At 50.8% G+C, this 21,068-nt stretch overlaps 9 protein-coding genes across 9 annotated transcripts; 6 read left to right on the top strand and 3 right to left on the bottom strand.

Annotated features, from left to right (window-relative positions):
- The first annotated feature begins 65 nt into the window (after window positions 1–65).
- On the top strand, window positions 66–3,284 carry BDV14DRAFT_166848 (uncharacterized protein). The gene has a single exon (XM_073767567.1). The coding sequence runs from the start codon at window positions 542–544 to the stop codon at window positions 3,062–3,064; it is 2,523 nt and encodes an 840-aa protein (XP_073631801.1). The 5' UTR covers window positions 66–541; the 3' UTR covers window positions 3,065–3,284.
- A 144-nt stretch (window positions 3,285–3,428) lies between these two features.
- On the top strand, window positions 3,429–4,980 carry BDV14DRAFT_166847 (Ran GTPase-binding protein YRB1). Its single transcript, XM_073767566.1, has 5 exons — window positions 3,429–3,508; window positions 3,563–3,878; window positions 4,036–4,294; window positions 4,351–4,479; window positions 4,540–4,980. The coding sequence occupies exons 2-5, from the start codon at window positions 3,582–3,584 to the stop codon at window positions 4,605–4,607; spliced, it is 753 nt and encodes a 250-aa protein (XP_073631800.1). The 5' UTR covers window positions 3,429–3,508; window positions 3,563–3,581; the 3' UTR covers window positions 4,608–4,980.
- Window positions 4,981–5,127: 147 nt separating this feature from the next.
- BDV14DRAFT_166842 (putative transcription initiation factor subunit (TAF30)) lies at window positions 5,128–7,402 on the top strand. The gene is made up of 7 exons (XM_073767565.1): window positions 5,128–5,453; window positions 5,594–5,634; window positions 5,912–6,063; window positions 6,181–6,329; window positions 6,386–6,526; window positions 6,583–6,703; window positions 6,767–7,402. Exons 1-7 carry the CDS (start codon window positions 5,445–5,447, stop codon window positions 6,853–6,855), a joined length of 702 nt encoding a protein of 233 aa, XP_073631799.1. The 5' UTR covers window positions 5,128–5,444; the 3' UTR covers window positions 6,856–7,402.
- Window positions 7,403–9,220: 1,818 nt separating this feature from the next.
- BDV14DRAFT_196649 (phosducin family protein) lies at window positions 9,221–10,118 on the bottom strand (the record flags this gene model as incomplete). The annotated part of the gene is made up of 2 exons (XM_073772492.1): window positions 9,221–9,454; window positions 9,510–10,118. The coding sequence occupies 2 exons, from the start codon at window positions 10,116–10,118 to the stop codon at window positions 9,221–9,223; spliced, it is 843 nt and encodes a 280-aa protein (XP_073631798.1).
- Window positions 10,119–11,488: 1,370 nt separating this feature from the next.
- BDV14DRAFT_131497 (WD40 repeat domain-containing protein) lies at window positions 11,489–13,731 on the bottom strand. The gene is made up of 5 exons (XM_073766122.1): window positions 12,888–13,731; window positions 12,041–12,753; window positions 11,894–11,983; window positions 11,724–11,843; window positions 11,489–11,660 (listed from the first exon to the last, which is right to left on the bottom strand). The coding sequence occupies exons 1-5, from the start codon at window positions 13,003–13,005 to the stop codon at window positions 11,640–11,642; spliced, it is 1,062 nt and encodes a 353-aa protein (XP_073631797.1). The 5' UTR covers window positions 13,006–13,731; the 3' UTR covers window positions 11,489–11,639.
- A 774-nt stretch (window positions 13,732–14,505) lies between these two features.
- BDV14DRAFT_131467 (2-keto-4-pentenoate hydratase) lies at window positions 14,506–15,466 on the bottom strand. The gene has a single exon (XM_073766120.1). It carries the CDS (start codon window positions 15,306–15,308, stop codon window positions 14,727–14,729), a length of 582 nt encoding a protein of 193 aa, XP_073631796.1. The 5' UTR covers window positions 15,309–15,466; the 3' UTR covers window positions 14,506–14,726.
- On the top strand, window positions 15,467–15,985 carry BDV14DRAFT_131468 (uncharacterized protein). Its single transcript, XM_073766121.1, has one exon. The coding sequence runs from the start codon at window positions 15,624–15,626 to the stop codon at window positions 15,894–15,896; it is 273 nt and encodes a 90-aa protein (XP_073631795.1). The 5' UTR covers window positions 15,467–15,623; the 3' UTR covers window positions 15,897–15,985.
- Window positions 15,986–16,517: 532 nt separating this feature from the next.
- Window positions 16,518–18,293, top strand: BDV14DRAFT_196646 (transmembrane amino acid transporter protein-domain-containing protein; the record flags this gene model as incomplete). The annotated part of the gene is made up of 6 exons (XM_073772491.1): window positions 16,518–16,658; window positions 16,748–17,009; window positions 17,081–17,272; window positions 17,322–17,483; window positions 17,535–17,767; window positions 17,829–18,293. 6 exons carry the CDS (start codon window positions 16,518–16,520, stop codon window positions 18,291–18,293), a joined length of 1,455 nt encoding a protein of 484 aa, XP_073631794.1.
- An 854-nt stretch (window positions 18,294–19,147) lies between these two features.
- BDV14DRAFT_166832 (PH domain-containing protein) lies at window positions 19,148–20,970 on the top strand. The gene is made up of 3 exons (XM_073767564.1): window positions 19,148–19,691; window positions 19,765–20,523; window positions 20,577–20,970. The coding sequence occupies exons 1-3, from the start codon at window positions 19,449–19,451 to the stop codon at window positions 20,799–20,801; spliced, it is 1,227 nt and encodes a 408-aa protein (XP_073631793.1). The 5' UTR covers window positions 19,148–19,448; the 3' UTR covers window positions 20,802–20,970.
- The last annotated feature ends 98 nt before the right edge of the window (window positions 20,971–21,068 follow it).

Below are 21,068 nucleotides of genomic sequence, written 5' to 3'. Positions count from 1 at the left end.
TGGGTGAGCACCTCAGCTGCAGCGAGACTGCTTATCTTACGCCCTCCTTCCTGCATACATAACTTCCTCTCTATCTGCCAGCCTTCTTCTTTCGACTCCCGGTCCTCTGCTTTGAGGTGAATGAACTCAGCTCCGAATCCGTCCAGATAAATAAAGAAATCGACTGACCGACTAGGAGGCGAGTTTACCTTTCTATTTTCCACATCACTTACTGCTGTTGGCCCGAAGCACCTGACTCCTCTTCCGCCCGGCAACACTCCCCCTCCCCCACATCCAACCAGTCGCCTAGCTAGTTGTCTCGGGCATCTGCCTATTAGGCTGAGCCCGCCTAGCGAAGCTCACTGTTCAAAAGCTTTCGATACTTCCGCTTCCTTTTTCGTGCCCCGAAGATATCCTCTTTCTGCTTCTTGCTTGTTCAGTGTCGTTCGTGAGCTTCGTCGTCGACCTTGGTGTTCGACCCCAAAGCTCTCCGCTCCGCTCTACTCCATACTTGACCCGCTTTAGCCTGATCTCCGTCCCATGGCATATACTCTCTGGCGATATGGCTGACTCTTCTGAGCCTCCCTCCAGGCGTCCGCAAACTGTCCAAGGCACTTCACATCTACAATACCCGACCTTTCCGCCCTTGAGTGGCTCAGTCGAGGACTGGTTATCTCACTCGAGACCCATCAATATGACGTCAACGGATGTGCCGCGACAGTCTCTCAGTGAGAGCTGGGCGACCCTGAGTGCATCCGATATACAATCCGAAGACGGAGCTCCCTCCGAGCAGACAGACGTTGGGTCCTTGATTGACCCGAGCGGTCCGGATGACGTGGCAAGCATCGACGAGGAATATAGCAGTAATGATGAGATGGATGAGAACTACGATGAAGGTGTCGATAACGGAGACTACGACGATCGAAGCGATATCTCCCAGTCACAGGTACTACATCCCGAATTCCCGAATATCGGTTGCTCGATCGAGGACAGTAACTTCACAGCTCAGACTGCTTTTCGACAGTCCACTGAGTCCATCGAATTCATCGAACCAGAGAAGTGGCCTGAAGTTGAGAGGGTACAGCTCAAGCATACGATCCGGCTGATCGATGATTCCGAGATTGTTGAATTAGGAGATAATATCTCCGCTCATTTGCGAGACTCGACGCTGATGGCCACCGTCCAACAAACGGTAACAAAGGAAAGCATCGCAACTGACAAGCCGTTCCGCGTGCTGTATATTGGAAGCCCCGACTTTCGCGGCATCATACTCGACAAGCTCGGCGATGTCTTGGTGTCGAGCACCTCTAGTGGCTCTGAACCTAGCTCGACCGAGTCTTCAAGATACCACGTGGTTCCTACTTCGTTCGGCGCAGACGCTGTTCCTAATTTTGCGGAACTTCTGCCTATTCATTTCCAGCTGGTCGTGGACGAATGTCTCGAGGCCACCTCAGAATCCCACATACACACCCCCAAGACCATTAAAATGAACTTCAAGAATCGACCTTCGTGCACATCGATCTGGACAGGCACCGAATACGACATCTCGTCATCCACGGAATGGGTATTTCCGGATATGGCCATTATCTTCCTGTCCTCACTCGACGATCAGACGGCAATCGACACACAAAGACTGGCCCGTATGTTTATGGAGAGACACGGCATACCAGCAATGGTTATTTCAGAGAAACCGCTATGGAAGATGGCCAGGGACTCATTCCCTGTGAACAATCACAGTCTTCACATGTGCCTTGAATCTCGCCATTTGTCTACCGGGAAAACCACAGTCCTGAAGCGATACCCGATTGACCTGAGCACCTTTGAGAGCATAACACCAAGCCAGCTGAACAAGAACCTGGCGTCGCTAACAAGCATATATCCCGGAAAGCACTTCAAGTCCACCAAAGAGGCTTCGGGCGCTGTCAAGCCTGGTTTGCTCACCGTTTCCAAGAAGCTCATTCACAAGGCCCTACCTTTGCCGTACTTGGACGACGACACCGATTTGGCTTTCCTCTTGCGTCTAGTCATGATCACCATCATCTCCATTGCAACCCTCACCTTCGGCCAAATGGCCCTGAAAGCCATTGCTGTCTTCATTCCCAGCTTCGTCGCTCGGTCAGTTCCTTCCAGCCAACTATCCCCCGTTTCTAGCGTTCATACTACCAGCGTCCTCCCAACGACGGACTTGAAACAGACAAATGTACCAGTGCTTTCTGCAACAACTCGGGATGTTCAGGTCTCATGGCACCAGCCTAATAGCCTATCCCAGCTCCAGAATCTGCTGGGTGGAGCAAAGCCAGATCTAAACGCCTTAGAGCCGTCTGAAGACTACGAGATCCAAGTAGTCGGTGATTGTCATGTGGTAATAAAGCCCCCAACTCGACATGTGGGAGCGAGGAAGTCACCGAAGTTCAATGTTCAAGTCCACCGTCGGGGTCAATCACTCCAGTATGAACTTTCGAGGCTTTTCGAAGGAGTTTACTCCCTCAGGTTAGACCGAGGCGAGGCGTATGGACTGGTCAATGTTACCATAACCGCCAACAAACCCCCAGTCAATCAAGTCCTGACGATTGACCTGGGGACGCCGTGGCTCAAGATTGCAAATTGGAAACGCGCCGCTCAAGCTATTACATCTGAGCTCATACGCGACATGGCTACCGCCCAAACGGGTCTCTCAGAGGTTTACGGCCGAATTTCCACTGAACTCCAAGTCGTTGTGGGGGATGTGGTGAAACGAACACACCTTCTTCGACAAAAAGCGAGCCTCATCGGAAGAGATTCTCTTCATATTAACATCGGCGCACGAGAAGCCATCTCATCGACGTCTAAGCAGCTTTCTGAAGTCTTCCAACGTACTGCTGTGCAGCCTTTCCGATCCGCAGCTTCTATGCTACAGGGTCAAGCAAACAAGGTCAACTGCGAGGCAAAGGAAGTTGTTTGCAGTACATGGAGCAAGATCAGCGCCAATGTTCAACGCCTTAACCCTGGGGCAATGAAAGAGCATGCTGTCAACGTCCGAAAGTCAAGAACGCTGGACAAAGTTCATAAGAGAGCCAGACGTTTGATGAAAGGAAAGATCGCATAGGAATCGTAGATGTTTGGATAGAGCTACACGGGAGCACCTCACACTCAGATCCTGTATTTCTCTGTTACTTATAGGTTATTTTTCCTGGCGTTGTTCTTCTATGGTTATTTCTTATGCTGTGGGCTAGGTTGGTACGGGTGATACTCACAAGGAAAGGATCAAGGTATTGTCTGAAGGCATGTTTTATGTAGCAACGAATAATGAGACAATTCTCCAAGAGATCAAAATCTAGTACACTGTTGGTAGTATAGTAGCCTAATAGGTACCTAGTCATAGTGTGGATGAAAGAACAGGCTGGGCACTAGTGTTATTGCCACAGGCCCATGTCGCTCCCCACCGACCAAAAAAACAACTGCCCGCCGCCCGCCCATTTTCCCCTCCTCCTATTCCTCCCACTATATCCACCAAATAGAACACTCTACCTAAAGACCTTTCCATCTTCAGGTAACTTTTGCAGAATCTCAAACTCACGATCATCCAATTCATTAAACAACGCAGAAAAATACCAACCGCCACCATGTCTGACGTCGCTGAGAAGAAGCCCGACCCCGCCACGGCTCTCGAGGAGACGACGAAGCCTGAGGAGACCACCACCACCACCACCACCGAGGAGCCCACAAAGACGGAGGAAGTCAAGGCCGCTGCTGTCGATGCTGCCGAGACCGCCACTGAGACGGTGAAGGACGCTGCTGCTAAGACGTCCGACAGCGTCTTCTCTATGTTCGGTGGCGGTCCCAAGAAGGAGAAGAAGGAGGAGGCCGAGGAGGCGGATGAGCCCTCTGGCTCTTCCAAGGCCCAGAAGGGTGATGATGAGGTGAGCTTTTCATGAAGTTATCTTTGTTGGGTTGGCAGTGGGCTGTTTGTTTGGCTGCGACTTTATTACAAGTCGCGTGCTTTCAGTTCAGGGGTTGCAGCTATGGATAAGACGCATTCGAATAGTGACTAACGTCTTCCTTTTTTCGCGCTTACAGGAAGAGGCACCCGAGTCCCCTGATGTCCACTTCGAGCCTGTCATCCGCCTGACGGAGACCGTCGAGACCAAGACCAACGAAGAGCTTGAGGAGCAGACCTTCAAGATGCGCGCCAAGCTCTTCCGATTCGACCGTGACAGCAAGGAGTGGAAGGAGCGTGGTACCGGTGATGTTAGACTGCTGAAGCACAAGGAGAACCAGAAGACCCGCCTGGTCATGCGCCGAGACAAGACCCTGAAGGTCTGCGCCAACCACTACAGTAAGTTCTACATGCAATATATGCATATTTGAGATGATATGCTGACGAGAATATAGTCGTGCCCGACATGAAGTTGAGCCCCAACGTCGGCAGTGACCGCTCTTGGGTCTGGAACGCTGCTGCTGATGTCTCCGAGGGTGAGCCCGAGGCTTGCACTCTGGCTATCCGCTTTGCCAACAGCGAGAGTAAGTCGAAATTCTTTTCCGCGGGAAAGATTAGGAAGTATACTAATCTGGACTTAACAGACGCCAACCTCTTCAAGACTGCTTTCGAGGAGGCCAGAGAGGAGAACGAGAAGCTTCTCAAGCAGTAGATTTTGACTGAAGATCTATGACTATGTGGAGGCATATTTTTACGCACATTCTACCCTTCTATCACTACGAGTTCAATGAAGGTCTCGTTGACTCGTGCCCCCTTTCGCCCCGAAGTTCAACACACCCATTCGATTCCCCGCCCCTTCCCCTACACGATGTACGCATGATGAGGAAGCAGAAGACAGATTCTGCTAATGGTTTCCCATGAGCCAAGATTGGCATGACACTGGCACGATGAGGTTGAATGCTGTCAATGATGGTCTTTTGACGGTCATTGTCACCAGAGGAGGATGGTTATGTCCAGTGATTTGGCAGTAGATAGACACCCCAAGTATCCATCGAATATAAATGAAAATAATTGCATGTTATGACAAACTAGAGCAGTGAGAATGTAGAGTGAACTTCTGAAGAGGTGGCTGTTTCTTTCATTGTTTGCATCGAGTAGTGGGGGAAGGCGTTGAATGCCTCAAACCTTCGGATGTTTGGCTGCTCTCTTCTTCTCCTCTCCCTCTCCGCCCATTCTCGACTCTACGATTCTCTGCCCTCCCCTCACGCGCTTCAATCCTCTCTCATCATCAATTCCAACCCTTCGCATCTTCCCGCCATCCGCCAATCACTGCTCACCTGCAGGCTCCCTCGCTCCCCTGGTTCTGCGGAGTGGCTGGAACTTTCGCCCGCCAGCTTTTCTCTCCGCCTGCGATACCTACGTACCTCGCCCTGCGAAGTTGCATTCCCACAACGGCTCGCTCTCAAGGGACTGACGACTGACTGACGGCTTCGCATTCTCTCTTGATACATTTGCACCGTTTGCGCGTCATTGCAGGTCTATCCTCATCATGCCTGACGTGAGTTGTTCCATCGAACCTTGCCCCATCTCAGCCCCAGGTTCACACCGGTACCGGTGAGGGCACTGTGCTTGCTCTCGAAATAGCTTGACATTGTCTCTTTTGCAACTTGCTTATTGACGCGTTTGTTCCTTTCACAGTACAAGAGAAGCGTCAAGCTCGTAACGGAGCAGCATATCGTGTACGTTCCATCAGCCCACCTCCGGCTTCGGCTTCGCGTCTATGATACATCCAACAATATACCTATGCGTTCCCTCTGTCGTTGCTTTGCGCGGACACCTTGCCTCGCATCTGTCTAAATCGCTGTCGCGTGGGTGATGCGGAGGGATCCTGCGCGGCTTCCCTTGACAACTGCGCATGCCCACGCGAACACGCATTCGCGCTAGCTATCATTGGGGGAGACCAGGATACATTGTGAACACAGATTTGCTGACGGGGTTGTTCTTGCGCGTCTACAGAAACAAGGACTCTGGTGTCGAAGGTTTCCCGCTCCGATCATGGTCAATTGAGGTCTACCTCCTCAATGAGCATGGCGAGCAGGTGCCCGCGAACCTCTTCGACAAAGTGACCTACCATCTACATCCTAGTTTCGGCAACAGAGCGACTCAGAGTATGTTCTTCTCAATTCCCGATTTCGGTTCTCGTGATCTCGTTCCGCACCTTGGGACGGGGTCGGAGCGGCGAGCGGACTTGGTTTGTTGAGCGGGCGACTAATCCATGACAACAGCTTTTAAGAACCCACCCTTCAGGATTCAAGAGGAAGGATGGGGTGAGTTTGACATGACGATTGGCTTCACTGCTCCCGACACCAAAGAGCAGACCATTGCGCACGACCTCAACTTTGCGCAGTCACGATACGAGTCCAAGCACGTTCTTGTGGGTTTCGTCTTTGTATTCCTGGAGCTTGACAGTAATACTCACATCGTCTATAGACATACAAGAACGTCAAGTCAGCTGCTCTCCTCGCGGCGCTCCGCGAGTCGGGGCCCGTTGCTGAGGAGAACGGAGTGAAGTCGAAGCGGTCCGCAGCGGGAGAAGAGGGATCCAAGAAGAAGAAGCGAACAGACAAGGGCGTAAGTCACCGCCCGGAAGTATTTCACCGGATCCGTAGTATTAACAGTGAGTATAGGTCGATATGGACAAGCTGGCCGACGGCCTCCAGCGACTCGGAGAAGACGACCTCCTACAAGTGGTGCAGATGGTGCACGACAACAAGGCGCCCGATTCCTATACCAAGAACGACGTCGAGCGTGAGTCATTCCTCAGCTCAACAAAACCCAGTCAAACATTAACACACATTAATCCATTCACAGAGGGTGAATTCCACGTCGACCTGTATACCCTACCAGACTCCCTCATCAAAATGCTTTGGGAATTCACGCAGGAGAAGGGGGCTCTATAATCTTCTATCAATTATACTAGGTTATTGCACTTACCTTTTTCTCCTTTCTTCTTGCTTCTCTGAATCTCATCTGTCGGCGTGACTATCATACCTTGCTACCTTAACGAGTCATTTATCTTATCCTATTTTGTAACCTTTTTTGCGTCTGCTCGAGGGGTGAAATCATACGTTACTTTTAAGAACTTACCTGCTGAATCTTTGCTTACATCCATATTTGATCCCTGCGTTCGTACGTCATTGCTATTTTCAAATTGGGGCTGGGATACTGGGTCGGATGTGTTTTGCTGAAGAAACCTAAAATAATCTGAAACAGAACATAGCACAACCTAATCGAACATCTGTTGGCATCCTAATATTGGCTCCAAGTCTAATATAGTGCACGTCAGAACCAGAAAACAGAATTCCAAATATACCAACTTAGTTTGTTCTCCAGCAGTGTTGTCCTCGTTTCCCCTTTCGATCTAGATACTTTTCCTATTCAAGGTCGCTGTTTCATATCAGCACCCTGTTCCATTTTATTGACATTTGACCCTGACTCTTAACGGTCTAACCCTGACTGACCCTGACGCAGATCTCACCTCATTCTGAATCTCATGATCTACGGAGTAACTACACTTGTCCAGTCCCACTGTTTCAGGGTTTCAAGGTTTCAGCCTTCTTCTTGACGATCTCACCTCATCGCATCGCATGATATGAACTCTGCATGGCGGGATGCGGGATACGCGATACGCGATACGCGTTTCAGATCGAGACGGGGCTGGATTCCATTCTCCGGGTTTAGACTTCAGACTAATAATGGAATCTCGGTACTCGGTAGTACGTTGCCGGCAGAAGACCCCGGGTTTCATATCCTTGTTCAAACTTTGTTCTAAATGTCCTGTTGAAGAGAACTAGAGGGGGTGGATCTTGTCGGCTGGGAGGAAGGGAGGGAGGATGGATAAGGTCAAGGAGAGGTTTCACTGGGATACAAGAGAAAGGATTGGAGTTTGAACTCGATTGACTTTGACCAAGCATTGATCGTCGAGACTCCAGACTCGAGACTGGACTCTTCCTGTCTTGGCTATCTCGACGATGAACGAACCAACCAGCCTTACTACTTCCAAGATAGTTACATCAAGATAGATATAGTCATTCTAAGTTCTCTACGTACCCAGGCGCCTAGACACCTAGTACTAGTCAGACCTTACGGTCCACGCTGTATGAGCCAGACTTGAGAATATACTGCCGAAACAACCAGGTAACTCTATGCCTAGCTTACACCCGACCTGGATTCCTGACTCGTGAACCCCAGCCCCATTCCATTGTAAGAAAGCTGAGGTGCACACCTACCTACAACCACACCATGATGTGTTGGTTTTGAGGAAGGAAAGAGCAGCCGAGCGTGCTGACCTCACTGCATCGCACCTGCCTGGTTTGTGGTGTAGTGCTGTATGCAGATGGCAGGAGCGTATGTCCGCAAGGAGGGAAGGAGCGACTAAGTCCCCGAGTTCATGTCTGTTGCTCCTTCCTTTTCCACTGGGAGATAACGCGACGCCGCAGGCAAGGAAAGTGCGGTCCGGGGGGCTGGTATACAGTTATACTCCTTTGCATTCATCAGGATTGGGGCTTGTCAGTGCTACAATCAATACTGGTTAATACCGGTTTAAAAGAGAGATCCAAGTAGATATCGATAACATGAAATAGACATTATACCACCCAGAAACAAACCAAGCCACACCATACCAAACAAGAACTGCAAAACGAACTTGGGAATCCGAGGCAACGAGATATATTAAGTACATAAGAAAATTGCTCCTAATGATGGCAAGTATCAGGCAAGCAAATAGCAAACAGACAACCAAAAGACACCCTGACCCAGCCGCCCTATCCTGAACACCAAACAGTCGCAGAAAAATAAAAAGAAAGAAAGAACGCAGGATGAAAGACAGGAATATCAGGCGATGTATATGTATGAGATGACGAGAGACATGTCATGAGGCAGTCAGAGACGAGAGATATGTATCGGGCGTAAGCATATATGTCCAATGAGCGAGCGTAAAGTGTGTGATGACGTGAGGTATGACCCGAGAGATCTATGCTCCAGGCATTTTTCTGAGGGGAGGCCCTGGAAGGAGCGGTGTGAGGAGACTGACAGTGCTGAGCTGACAGCTGTTGTTGGTTGGAGAGTATACTCCAGGCGCTGAGATCATGCCATTGGCGAGTTGGCAGGACTATAGCACGCGGTGCCTAACGATAAAAGCGTTAGTTTGAGCCGATGGATCTTAGTCTAACGTGCAAATCCTTAGGGGCAGTGGGGGCTGGTAGTGGTGGCAGGACAGAAAAAGCAAGAATACGAGACGAAGGAAGAAAAAAAAAAAGGTGGGACTCACAACTTGAGGACATCCTCGAGGCTATCCGCGCTGCAGCTCCGGCCCTTGGGGATCTGCTGTGGGATGTCGACGATTGTTGCAAAGACGTCGCCGCCGCGGTACGCCAGCAGAGCAGGTGGCGAGATGGTGTCCATTTCGGCAATCTCATGATGCAGCTTGATGAAGCGGACAGCCCTGTTGCGCGAGGCAATTGCGTGCAGGCAGTCTTCGACGAGGAGGCTTGTGTGGGACTGTAATGGTTAGCGATGATCGTCCCCCCCTTGCTTTAAAGACGCAGGTACATACCTCAGGATCATACAGACAGACAACAACTATTTGGTCCGCGGGGACCTTCTCAATTGCATCTAGGTACCCCACGGCATCAACTGTATCCACATGTCCGTAACTCTTCCTCCAGGGACTCGACCGGCGAGACTTTTTGCTCTGCAGCTCCTGCATACGTGATTGGCGCCATCGGCGCAGGAACTTATCCTCGTCTCCCTCTTCAGCATCGCTGGCATCAGGAGAAGGAGACTTGCGCAGCAGCTTAGCGTCTGCGGAAGACTTGGAGGAAGTGTGGTTGTGAGAGCGGGAGCGGTTGCGGTCATGAGCCGAGGTACCAGAGACGAATGACTTGCGGAAGTTGCTGCGGCGGGCACGCTCAAAGGCTTGGGCATCGGCAATGACACCCTTGGGCCCTGTGTTTGCGTCAAACTTGGTGTTGGGGACGGTGTAGGTTGCTGTTCGGGCCATGGTGTCTGGGTCGGAGTAGTCGGAGAAGTTGGCTGTGTCGAGGTCGTCAGGGTCTGGGGAGGAGTCACGGTCCGAGGGGTTGTTTCGGTCTTCAGGATGGGGAGCAGAGCGCTCTTGATTGTTGAAGAGTTGGTTGAATTCGTCTTGGGCAGCGGAGGACATGGTGAAAGGAAAAGAAAGCCGGACAAGTTGGTGGGAAACGGGGGTATGATATAGACGGGATGTAGGCAGCACTGACGCCTCTTTTTTTAGCGAAAGGAGGGAAGTTTTGGAATAGGAAAAGCAAAAACAAGCTGGTGTCTCGTCGTCAGAGGGAGTCGTGGCTTGCGGTGGGAGAGAGAGGGGCGGCAGGTGTTTCAGAAGTTCAGGCCATATTACCGCCTTTTTCCCTCTGTCTCCGCCTGTCCACCTGGGCGCTTTCCTCGAACCTGTCAGGAATTGATCGTGTGAGCTTGTGAAAGCACTCAAGCGTCAAGGACTCAAAGACTCGATTATTGTCTCCAGCCGGACTCCGCGCGACACCTCAGCCTGGTTGTTTCATGTCGCCAGATTGGTGGAGATGCGCATTTCGGCCCATTGTCTCAGGACCGGCCGTATCTGCCACGAGGGAGCTAGAAGGCCCCAAGAATCCGGATCTTGATCTGACTTTCTTTGTCGTTTGAGTTTGTTTTCCCTTCTCATCCTCGATCATTCCACGTGGAGGAGTTTGAGAGCCTTGCTGGGCCACTCACAATGCGGCTGATCAATGGCGATGATGACATGCAGCGCTGCATTGTTTCATCTTGGTGCGCCTCTCGGCAACTGGAGCCACGCCTTACGAGTTACGAGACTATATCCGCATGGGGCAGTAGGCAGTGGTAGTCTTTCCCTGACAAAATGTTTGATTCATCACTTCCTCTCTACATGTCATCTTCTCTTGGAGACGAAACAGCCCTGCTTCGAAACAGAAAATGAATACTGCATGCTCATTGCTCAATCACATCAAGCACGGCTCGCTTCAAAACTCTCAAACGGCATACACAAAACTCTTCAATGTAAGCTGATTATTAGAAGTAAATGCACTCAAGAAAACGTCATGGCCTGTCCGGAACATCCCTCCCTCTTCCTCACACCAAAAGTACATCCAGGGTCAATGCGTAAAGAGACAATCCAATCATAGGTATAGCGAAGGGTACTTAAATCAAGCAAATAGAAAAAAATAATAGAAAAAAAAACCTGGGCGGGAATGTAGCTGAAGAAATGAAGAAGAAAATAGGCGTGAGTGGAACAAAGGAAAAGGGTCTTGAGGATCTTCGAAGCTCAACCGGTGTAAACTCCAAAGAATCCGCGTCATTCCAGACACCGAGCCGAAGCCCCTGCAACCATCCTGAGGAAGACAACATTAGTACAAACCACTGTATAAGATTGTGTTTTCTTTTTTGGATCCTTCGGTTTTCGCTATGAATGTCGGTGCGAGACGGCCGAATCAAATATCCTCCCTCGTTGCTTCTTTTGATTCATGTTGATTCGAACTGACCCTCCAGCAGTTCAAGTCCGAAGGCGTAGAGCTGCTTATCGACAAACAAGATAATCGTACAATGCGGAGATCCGGCCTATCGGTGGGCGGAAGTAAATTTCAAACTAGGAAAGTCGCAGATGACTGAGACAGGGTATCTTGGTCGTTGATTTTGATATTTAAGCCGTTTACCAGGCCCAGACCTTGAGCTGTAATGGGATAGGAAGTTAGCATATATGCATGGGCCGAAGGGTCTTCTAATTATAACTTACCAATGAGTCCCAAGATCCAGTGCAAAGACTGATACCGTCGTTGCTCACACCAAGACAGCTGACACGGTTCTCGTGGCCACTTAAAGACCCAACCTTGTCACCGCGAAGAACATCCCACACCTGCCATAATTAGCCGCTTGTCGCATCATCAATAACAGAACAAAACATACCTTGCATTCAAAGTCATCATAACCAGCGAAGAGAAGTCGTCCAGAAACAGAGAAACCAACAGACGTAATACCGCACAATATTTGATCGCTCTGTGAAATTGTTAGCGCTGCTTACGAAATTGTCAGAAACTGCGTGGTTGAGCTCACCTGGTAGATATTGAGCGATCTGTCAGCACGTATATCGAAGAGACGGCAAGAAGTGTCGTCAGAACCAGTTCCGAAAGCGTTGCCGTCGGGGAAGAATTGGATGGCGTTAATGTCGGATTCGTGACCAGCAAAGGTTTGGACGGCCTTTCCGGTACGGATATCCCAGAGCTTAGCAAAAGCGTCACAGGCACCAGAAACGAAGATGTTCTGGTTGGTTGGGTTGATGCTAATTGACATGACGTCGCCGAGGTGGTCGGCGAATTCGGTGACCTTGGAACCTGACTCAATATCCCAGAGCATACAAGTCATGTCACCCGAGGAGGTGATGATTCGGCGATCGTTGATGAATCGACAGCAGGAGAGGTATCCGGAGTGTCCGGAAAGCTCGCGCGCGACACGAGTCGGGCCTTCTCGCGAGGAGAGGTTGTAAATGGAGCAAATGTTATCCAGACCACCGCAGGCGACGTAGTTTCCACTGGGAGCGTAGGCGCAGGTCATGACCCATGACGATCTCAATGGAATGGCGTGCACTTTGTTTGTGGTGTAAGCATCCCAAATGATGAGCTTTCCATCCTGCGAAGCGGAGACGAGATGGCGACGGTCGGTTGACCAGTGCATGGCGTAGATTTTGGCCAAGTGACCCTTGAGCGTTCGACGCGGCTTCATTGCAACGCGAGGCAAGGCATCGGTCTGGTTCTGCGCGACATCACGCACTGTTCAATTTTGCTTGTCAGTTAATCTTCCTAAATAATCGAATGACTTATGCGATGGGGGCCGGCCGGTTTCCCATTGCCAAATCACAGTCACAGCGAGCGGAATAACCAGGGGAGCATGGGAAGATTCGTACAGTTTGTGTCGGCAAGGTCATCCTTTCTGCGTCTAATCTTGTCCTTGAGACCCTCAGCTTCACGTCGGGCGGCGGTAATCTTGGCCTGCATCTGCTCGCCGCTCATATCGGCTGCCATCTTGACTGGACCCCTTATAGCCGGGAGGCGGTAATTGAGGAAGATCGGTGGAGAGGAAGGGCGATTAAAGGCGCGTCAAAGGACGCAGGAGAGCGGCGAGGAGGGAGGGAGACGGCGGTGGAAGGGAGAACAAAAAAGAATGGCGAGGTTGAGGAACGAGGTCGGAGAGCACAGTAAGAAAGAAGAGAAGGGGCGCAAGGCGAAGGAGTGAGGGGAGGTTGAATGGCGGATTGGCTGTGGAGCAAAGGAGTTCTGACGGTTGCGACCGAGCCAAACAGATCACGTTTCGTCCCAGCGCACTGGGCAAGACTCTTGCTGAATATGATCGGATCGAGCAGAAGGCGAAAAGAAAGAGCGTAGAAACTAGAAAAAGCAGGATAATAGGGGGCAGCGGGTAAGCTGGAATTAAGCGGAGAGGGCGAAGATGACAGAATCGTGAGTGTACAGCCTGAGTAGGGAGTTGGCCCGTAGAGAGAGAGTTAGGGAGATTCTCCGTCGGTGGTCGACCACTAGAAGGCTAGAATTGTCTGTACCTTAATAATCTAACTTTACTCTCTATAGCTCTATAGAAGAACCCAATTCAGGTCAATTGCAGGCTACGGACCAGAGTAGGAGCCTCGTACAGCTGAGGGTAGCCTTATCTCACCTATAACCAACTCTTCAGAGCCATTGCAGTTCATTCAACGGTTCGGTTAGTAAGGGGACCAGAGTCTGCACGTTGATGGGGGGAGCAGCTTAGCAGTTAGCACTCCCACTACCACGACCACGTTAAACCCGACTGGGCATGCAGTCCCCGACTCAAATCATGGTCGGCTCTCTACTCTTAATTTCTCCAAGCCCTCTGATTGCTGGACACGCCACTCATCTGGCAGATATCTGCACTGCTCGACATGCATAAATTAGGTTGATATCATCACCCATATTCAGGGGAGTTCTTCAGAGTTTCTTACAGCTCGGTATTCGGGACAGCGCTTGTGGAAGTTGAGCAGAGCTTCTTTAAGTTTGTTGGCTTCTTGTCCCTCCCCGCTACCGCTATCGCCACTGGCTTTGCCTTCTCCCACCCGGAGGCTTCCACTCCCAGCCATCTCCCTAGTCTCTTTGTCTTCTCTGACCTCCTGATCTCCTGATATCCTGATCTCTCTAATCCTTTCACCAACAATCAACATTCACTGCCTTCATCAATGCCATTGTCAATTATCGTACTTTTGTTTGAATAATGATTGTCAGCAGGGCTTATAAATCCTGAAAATAACGGCCCCTGGCTGTGGGCCCGATGGACGACTAGCCAGGCACGCTTCTGCGATCAGCTTGCCAGTGGAGTCGTTCTCCAGGTGCATTCATCAAAGCATTTCTTCTGGATGGTCAACAGAATTTCATGCGTTCGCTTTTCATTTCCCAATTGCAGAACTGACCCACTGTTGCGCGCGCGAGTCAGGATTCCAGTCTTTCCAGAAGAGTTGTATCTCCGTCACTATTGCCCTTCGACCATGGTTCGACCGAGAGAACTCCAGAGTATTTGAGTTGTAAATTCTGGAACTGTGGTATCTCCGCTGGATCATACCAGGGTACAAACTGCAAGGATTTGACAAGACTAGGTAGATGATATTGTTGGCCGTCAGATTGTGTTCTACTCGATCATACCGTGTCTCGGCTCAACTACCCGGAGATCAAATCGTCACCTCATATTCCAGAAATGCAAATCATGCATTAGTCAACTCGGTCTATACAATATCAAACTCAATGGTACCCCATCCCTCAAATGTGCAAGGCCACCGGCCGGTCTGCTCCAACGGAACAGCCTCTAGGCAACTTCCCGACATAATCACTTGCCCAGCAATGAATTCAACATTATATCCAGCCAATCGGTTGACAAGCCACGCAACGGCTGCCAGGGGATTCCCTAGAACATTCCTTGTATTCCCCGACATGACCTTTTCTCCATTGAACTTGAGGGACCCCCGCGTGTTGCTGAGAGTGAGGTCGGTAAGCTTCCTCGGCGTACCCCTAAGTATAACCGCTCCCGTGGACCCATAAGCAGCCAACGTGTCCGGGAGATCGATCGCCCAATTCTTGACCCGCGAATCGATGATCTCAATCGTGGGAATCGCATAATCAATCGCATTGATCACATCCGGAACAGTAATATTCGAGCCTTTGAGGTTGCTCTTTAGCGCGAACGCTGGCTCTAGCCCGACGAAAGGCTTGATGAACTTGTCTCGTCGAATGGACGTGCCCTCATATAAGAACAAGCTGGCGTGCAGGAAGCCATAGCCTGGATGGTCAAGGCCAAAATATGTTTGCATCACTTTGGCGATACTGCCGAGTTTCTACCCAACAAGTCGGTCGTCATTCTTGATCGCATGCTCAGAGTTAATCTGCTGGGCTTTGAACGCGCCGTCGGGGCCAAGGGTCAGCCAGATCTTGATAGGTGCATCAATAGGTTTCGCTCCGCGCGTGCTGTACGGAGGGCTACCGCGACGTCACTCAGGTCAAATGTCATTTTGGGAGGTGCGAAGGAAGAATAAATGTGATACCGACCCGAACCCTAGCCGAATGCGAGATACGGTCCGGAATTAAGCCCGACGACGGTTTTTCATATACCAGAGAACCGTGAGCATATGGAAGATGTCAATACTCGAGATTGGCATCACGCCCGAACTCACGTGGATGTATCCCTATCTCACATGACCATGACCAGAGCGAGAGCGTCTTTTCGGATGGACTCTGTCATCAAACTATACGCCCAGTATACGGAGTACCGGCTAGAGATCCTTGAAGAGCGGATTTGTGAGTGGTTAAGAAAAAACCCGAGGGTGGAATCACGAAGAAGCCATTTGATATTCAGGGAACCAAGCGGTTTCCAAATCACCAGAAGCAACTTTTTGAGTTGATGTTGACGGAGATTCAGGAGATTGACTAGTGGATTACATGGCGTAGCGTTGTCTATTAAGCAGGCCTTAATTGACTCGAAGTATAATCATTTGCCCTTCATGAAGCCTTAACCAACATAGCAGTAATGGTGCCATACCTGTCGTGGACGGTTGCCAGCTGCACCGCACAGGGCAGGCGTGGCCGCGGGGATCCCCCAGTTTCCCGAAAACACCAGCAGCAATGCACGTCATGGCATCGGGAAAGAGAAGAGACGACAAATGTCATTACTCACTTACGGCAACTAGGCCGAGGGTAACACCTCACTTGCTAAGCACTTTCTGGTATTGGGCACGACATCGGCTTCTGTCCGAGGGGTCCAAATGGGACCGAGCCACAGCTCTCCTGTTCGGGTACCCCAGGTCTATACGAAGACGTCAAAGACTCACTTCCCAATCTGCACCGCTTCAGCTAAAGATAGTGCGGAGGGGCCCGGACCGCGACATACACCGTTCTCTTTGGAGATCTGGCTCTCCCCGCATTGGCCATCATGTTCCCTCGTGTCCGGTATAAAAGGTTGCTGTGGCCGGCTGTGGTCAACACAAGTCACACAGGACTCGAGGTCCACTACCAACCATCCCACCATGGCTGCGGACGTCTCTGCCACCACAGCACCCAATATGAACCTCAAGGACAATGATCATGGCGAGGCATCCCATGCTGAAACTGTTGCCCGCGATGATGTCTTTGGCGATATCACAAAAGAAGGGCCCAATTTTCGCAATGTGCATACTCTCCTCCTTGCCTGCCTACTCACCACATCACCTCCTCCACTAACACACCCAGAAGCCTGGAACGCTAACCTCATCACCAGGTCGGGTTTGTGGGAACCATCATTCTTATGATGAAAACCCAGATTGGCTTGGGTGTTCTCGCCATCCCGTCTGCTTTGTGTGTTTTGGGTATGGTCCCGGGCATTATATGTTTACTTGCCGTTGCTGTCATCACGACCTGGTCGGGGTACATGATTGGGGCGTTCAAGCTTCGGCATAGGGAGGTATACAGTATTGACGATGCGGGTGGGATAATGTTTGGGCTGCCGGGGAGGATCGTTCTCTTTACCGGGTTCTGTCTATGTATGTCTAATTATCGATGGCTGAGAGAAGGATGAATCCTGGTATTCATGGCAGTCACTGATTTTTGACAGACTACGTCTTCAACTCTGGCTCGGCCATTCTCGGGATCGCCATCGGCCTGAATGCGGTTTCTACGCATGCTACTTGCACTGCTGTTTTTGTCGCTGTTGCGGCTATCGTTGGATTCATCCTTGCCAGTATACGGACTTTAGGTAAGATCACGTGGCTTGCGTGGATTGGTCTGCCTTGTATACTTGCTGCTGGTATATATCTTTACACAGAGTACTTAGGAGTTAATGCTAAGTTTGCTAGTGATTATGGTTACAATTGGTGTTGGCGTACAAGACCGTCCTGCCGCAGCACCACAGACAGATGAGCCTTGGGTTTCAGACTGGAGGGTTGCTGGAAGTCCTAGCTTCGCCGAAGCGATTGCAGCAGTTTCAAATCTTCTATATGCATTCTCGGGAATACCTGGTAAGTTGGCTTGGTTGTCCCCTCCATAGAACGTGGTGCTGATTCCTGCAGGATTCTTCTCAATTGTTTCCGAGATGCGCGATCCAAAGAAATATACCGCGGCCATGGTCATATGCCAGGGCGGAGTAACTGTGGTCTATGGTGTAATCGGCTGCGTTGTCTACTATTACTGCGGTTCATACGTTGTTTCTCCAGCCCTAGGGTCCGCAGGAGGCGCCATCAAGATCATCAGCTATGCATTCGCCTTGCCCGGGCTACTTGTCACCATGACCATCGTTACGCATGTAAGAATGTCCATCGCAGTTTATGAGTTCCAAGTATGCACCAGATTAATCAAGCATACAGATTCCAGCGAAATTCATTTTCGTTCATATTCTCCGCGGCTCCCGCCATCTAACCAGCAACACACCGACTCACTGGCTGACCTGGCTAGGTTGCACCTTTGGCATAACCCTAATCGCCTGGATAATTGCCAGCACGATCCCCGTCTTCGACTCCCTGGTCTCTCTCATCGGCGCCCTCCTCGGTCCAGTCATGTGCGTCCAGCCCATAGGCGCAATGTGGTTAAACGACAACTGGTGGAAGGGGAAGGATCAGGACGAAGGTACAGAGACTAATTCAACGCAGGGAGCAAAAGGCAAGACGTGGAAGTGGATGTTGCTCGCCACATGGAGTGTATTTCTTATCATACTCGGTACATTCCTGATGATTGCGGGGACATACGGTTCTATGCGCGGCATCATGAGCGCATATGCTGAGGCTGGCGGGTCTGCTGCGTTCTCCTGTAAGGATAATTCGAACTCGGGTTGATTTTGGGTCGCAGGACAATGTCGAGCATAGACGATTTAGAAAGGAAGGAGCGACCATGGCGGCAGGCGACTACAATCGGTCGCACCTGCCGTTCCCAAGACATACGGTCCCTTCCTATTCAGGGGGTCGCACCTGCCGTTTCTACATTGATCGATTATAGCTCCGAGGTAGAAAGCGCGACCGTTCAGCCACTGCAAATGCAAAACAGAAGGTGCGACCTGCCCTCGCGTCAGATCAGCTCCAGCCAGACTGATGACATCACCAGTCTAGTGTTCCAGAACATCGCATTTGCAAGAAGTCGAGTCATGCCTGGTCTGTACACTGTAGAATCAGGAGTCACGACTCACGACTGTACTTTGTATGAGTGTATGTAGAGTGCTATATTTGGAAATGCGATTCGGCGGGGAAAAGGGACGATCTTTCGTATCGCAACGGCCGAATTAATTGGGCTTCGCCATAGATGTAGACCCTTTGTTGTATGAGCTGCATGAACTGTAAGCTTGGCTTTGTTCAACTTCTGGAATCGGAGTTTGAAAAGGACCCGTTTTCTCGCGAGTTACGCCAAAACCAGACTATGCTCAATAATGGTGTCACCATCTCAGGAGGTTCGTATTTGTCATGGCGCTCGCACAGACACCTCGGATTCGCAGCGGCTGTTCTGCATTGAAACGACGCGGCGGTTTAAGGTTGTCTTAGCATGACCCAAAGAGGAATAGTGTGTCCCGGACAGGCGCGGATCGGCGCAGCAGGAGACTAAGCCTGTACGGGGCTAGCTCTACTCCTGATCTCCAGTCCAGGGCTTCCTCGAGTCTCGACGCTGCCTCGACACTGCCTCTTAATCATGCCTGTTTTGCCCTGGCGCTGACTTCTCTGCGACCCTATCATCTTCATCCTGCTTGACTTCTGCCTGCCTGCCCGCCCTCAGTTCAGTAACTTGCTTATTGTTAGGCCTCCGTAAACTATTTATGGAGGCCTGCTTGCTCCCACCCCTCCAGAGCTCTTCCCCCGTTGGCCCGATGCGCGCATGTACCCTGCGCGCTTTGCACGTTCTGTACAACACCTAAGCGCCCTGTGCTCTTTCGACCTGACCCTCAACTTCAACACCCAAATCTATATCTTACTGTGAGCACGTCCGATCGCCAAGTTTCCGGTACCATGGCCCAAACTCGTACTGCCCCCGGCAGGCTCGTATTCGAGGGGCTGAATGCCCCCGCGATCCATCTCCCTGATGGTACAACCGTCCAGCAAACCTTCCTCACGCCGCTCCAGAACCCTTCTATCCAGCGTAATAGCCAGATCAACTTCGATGCGTTTTCACCCGTTAATGAGAATGGAAGCTTTGAATTCGATCGGGTCCTCAAGTCGAAGAAGGTTAATCGGCGGGTGAAGCCAAAACATGTTCGTTGCCTCTTCCTCGTGCTACACGACTTGCAAGGTCGGAGAATTCATACTGACTATTGCTTATTTTTAGGTCTTTCGAGCCTTCTGGAAACCTGCGTACCTTGTTCTTCGCCCAAATTTGCTCTCCGTGTATAAGGATGAAGAGGCGACCCGATTGCGAGCGTCCATTTCACTTTCCGAAGTCACAGCCGTCGCACCCATCAAGTCTCATCGTTCTTCCCGGCAATGCGTCTTCGCCATTTTCACTTCGTCGAAGAATTATCGGTTCCAGGCCTTGTCGGATCAGGATATGCAGGATTGGATTACTCGGATACGATGCGAGAGCCGTTTGAACGAAGACGAGGAAGCCCTCCTCGCCATGTCAAAGAAGCAGGGAAAGCCAGACCCAACAGCGTTAAACAGGCAGCGCGTCTACGACACAACAGACCATTCAGATATGGAATTGCCTCAACGTGCGAGCTCTCCTGAGTTCGGCCGCGAGATGCCTGCTAGTCCTCGTCCCAAGAAGCTATTCGGTCCTGCGGACTACTCGGCGAATGATATAACCTCTTACTCTGAATGGTCTGATGGACCTGGTGAAAACACCGAGGTTCGCTCAAAATCTAAGCCTACGATCAATGGGCTGTCCTCGTCCGCACCGACAATGTCGCCGATTGCGCTTGCGGGGGATGCAGGGAAATCCCAGGATGTGGGTATCCTGCGCGATCCAGAGCGGGTGGTCTGCAGTGGTTACCTGCAGTGTCTTAAGATCAAGGGAGGCGTACGACACTGGAAGCGTCTCTGGGTTGTGTTGCGAGCAAAGAGTCTTGCTTTCTACAAGGATGAACAGGTATGTTCAATCACTCATTGTCTACTATTGCGAATGCATACTGACTGTCTCAGGAATACTCCGCCGTCAAAATCATCCCAATGTCGCAAATCCAAGACGCAGCCGAAGTCGATCCTATGTCCCGCTCCAAAAACTTTTGCCTGCAAATCATCGCGGAAGAAAAGATATACCGACTTTCCACTCACGACGAAGAGTCCCTCACAAAATGGCTCGGTGCCTTGAAGAGTATCATCGTCGCGCGAAAGAAGCTGGCTAGCCCAACTTCGGCGTCGAAATAGCACTGGCTTCTTGCGGGATTTACGCCCGCATGCGGTGTCATCTCGTCGGCTTGCACTCTCTACCTTGTCTCCTATCTTGTTCTTCACCTTCACCTTCTACTTCTCAACTTCTCGATAAGAGCTTCCTCCCTTATCACCCCCACCTTCTTTACACCTCCATTGCCTTTCTTTCTTGGATATACAATACCCCCGGGCTTCTCGATCGATTGATCATATATGGCCCTTCAGGCCCACTTTACTTCTCACTTCATGGATATTGGATGGTTA

Source organism: Aspergillus stella-maris, assembly GCF_047715825.1.
Source record: "Aspergillus stella-maris strain CBS 113639 unplaced genomic scaffold BDV14scaffold_7, whole genome shotgun sequence".
NCBI lineage: Eukaryota > Fungi > Ascomycota > Eurotiomycetes > Eurotiales > Aspergillaceae > Aspergillus > Aspergillus stella-maris.
The sequence above is the reverse complement of the archived record's forward strand: the minus strand, read 5'-3'. Positions and strand labels throughout refer to the sequence as shown.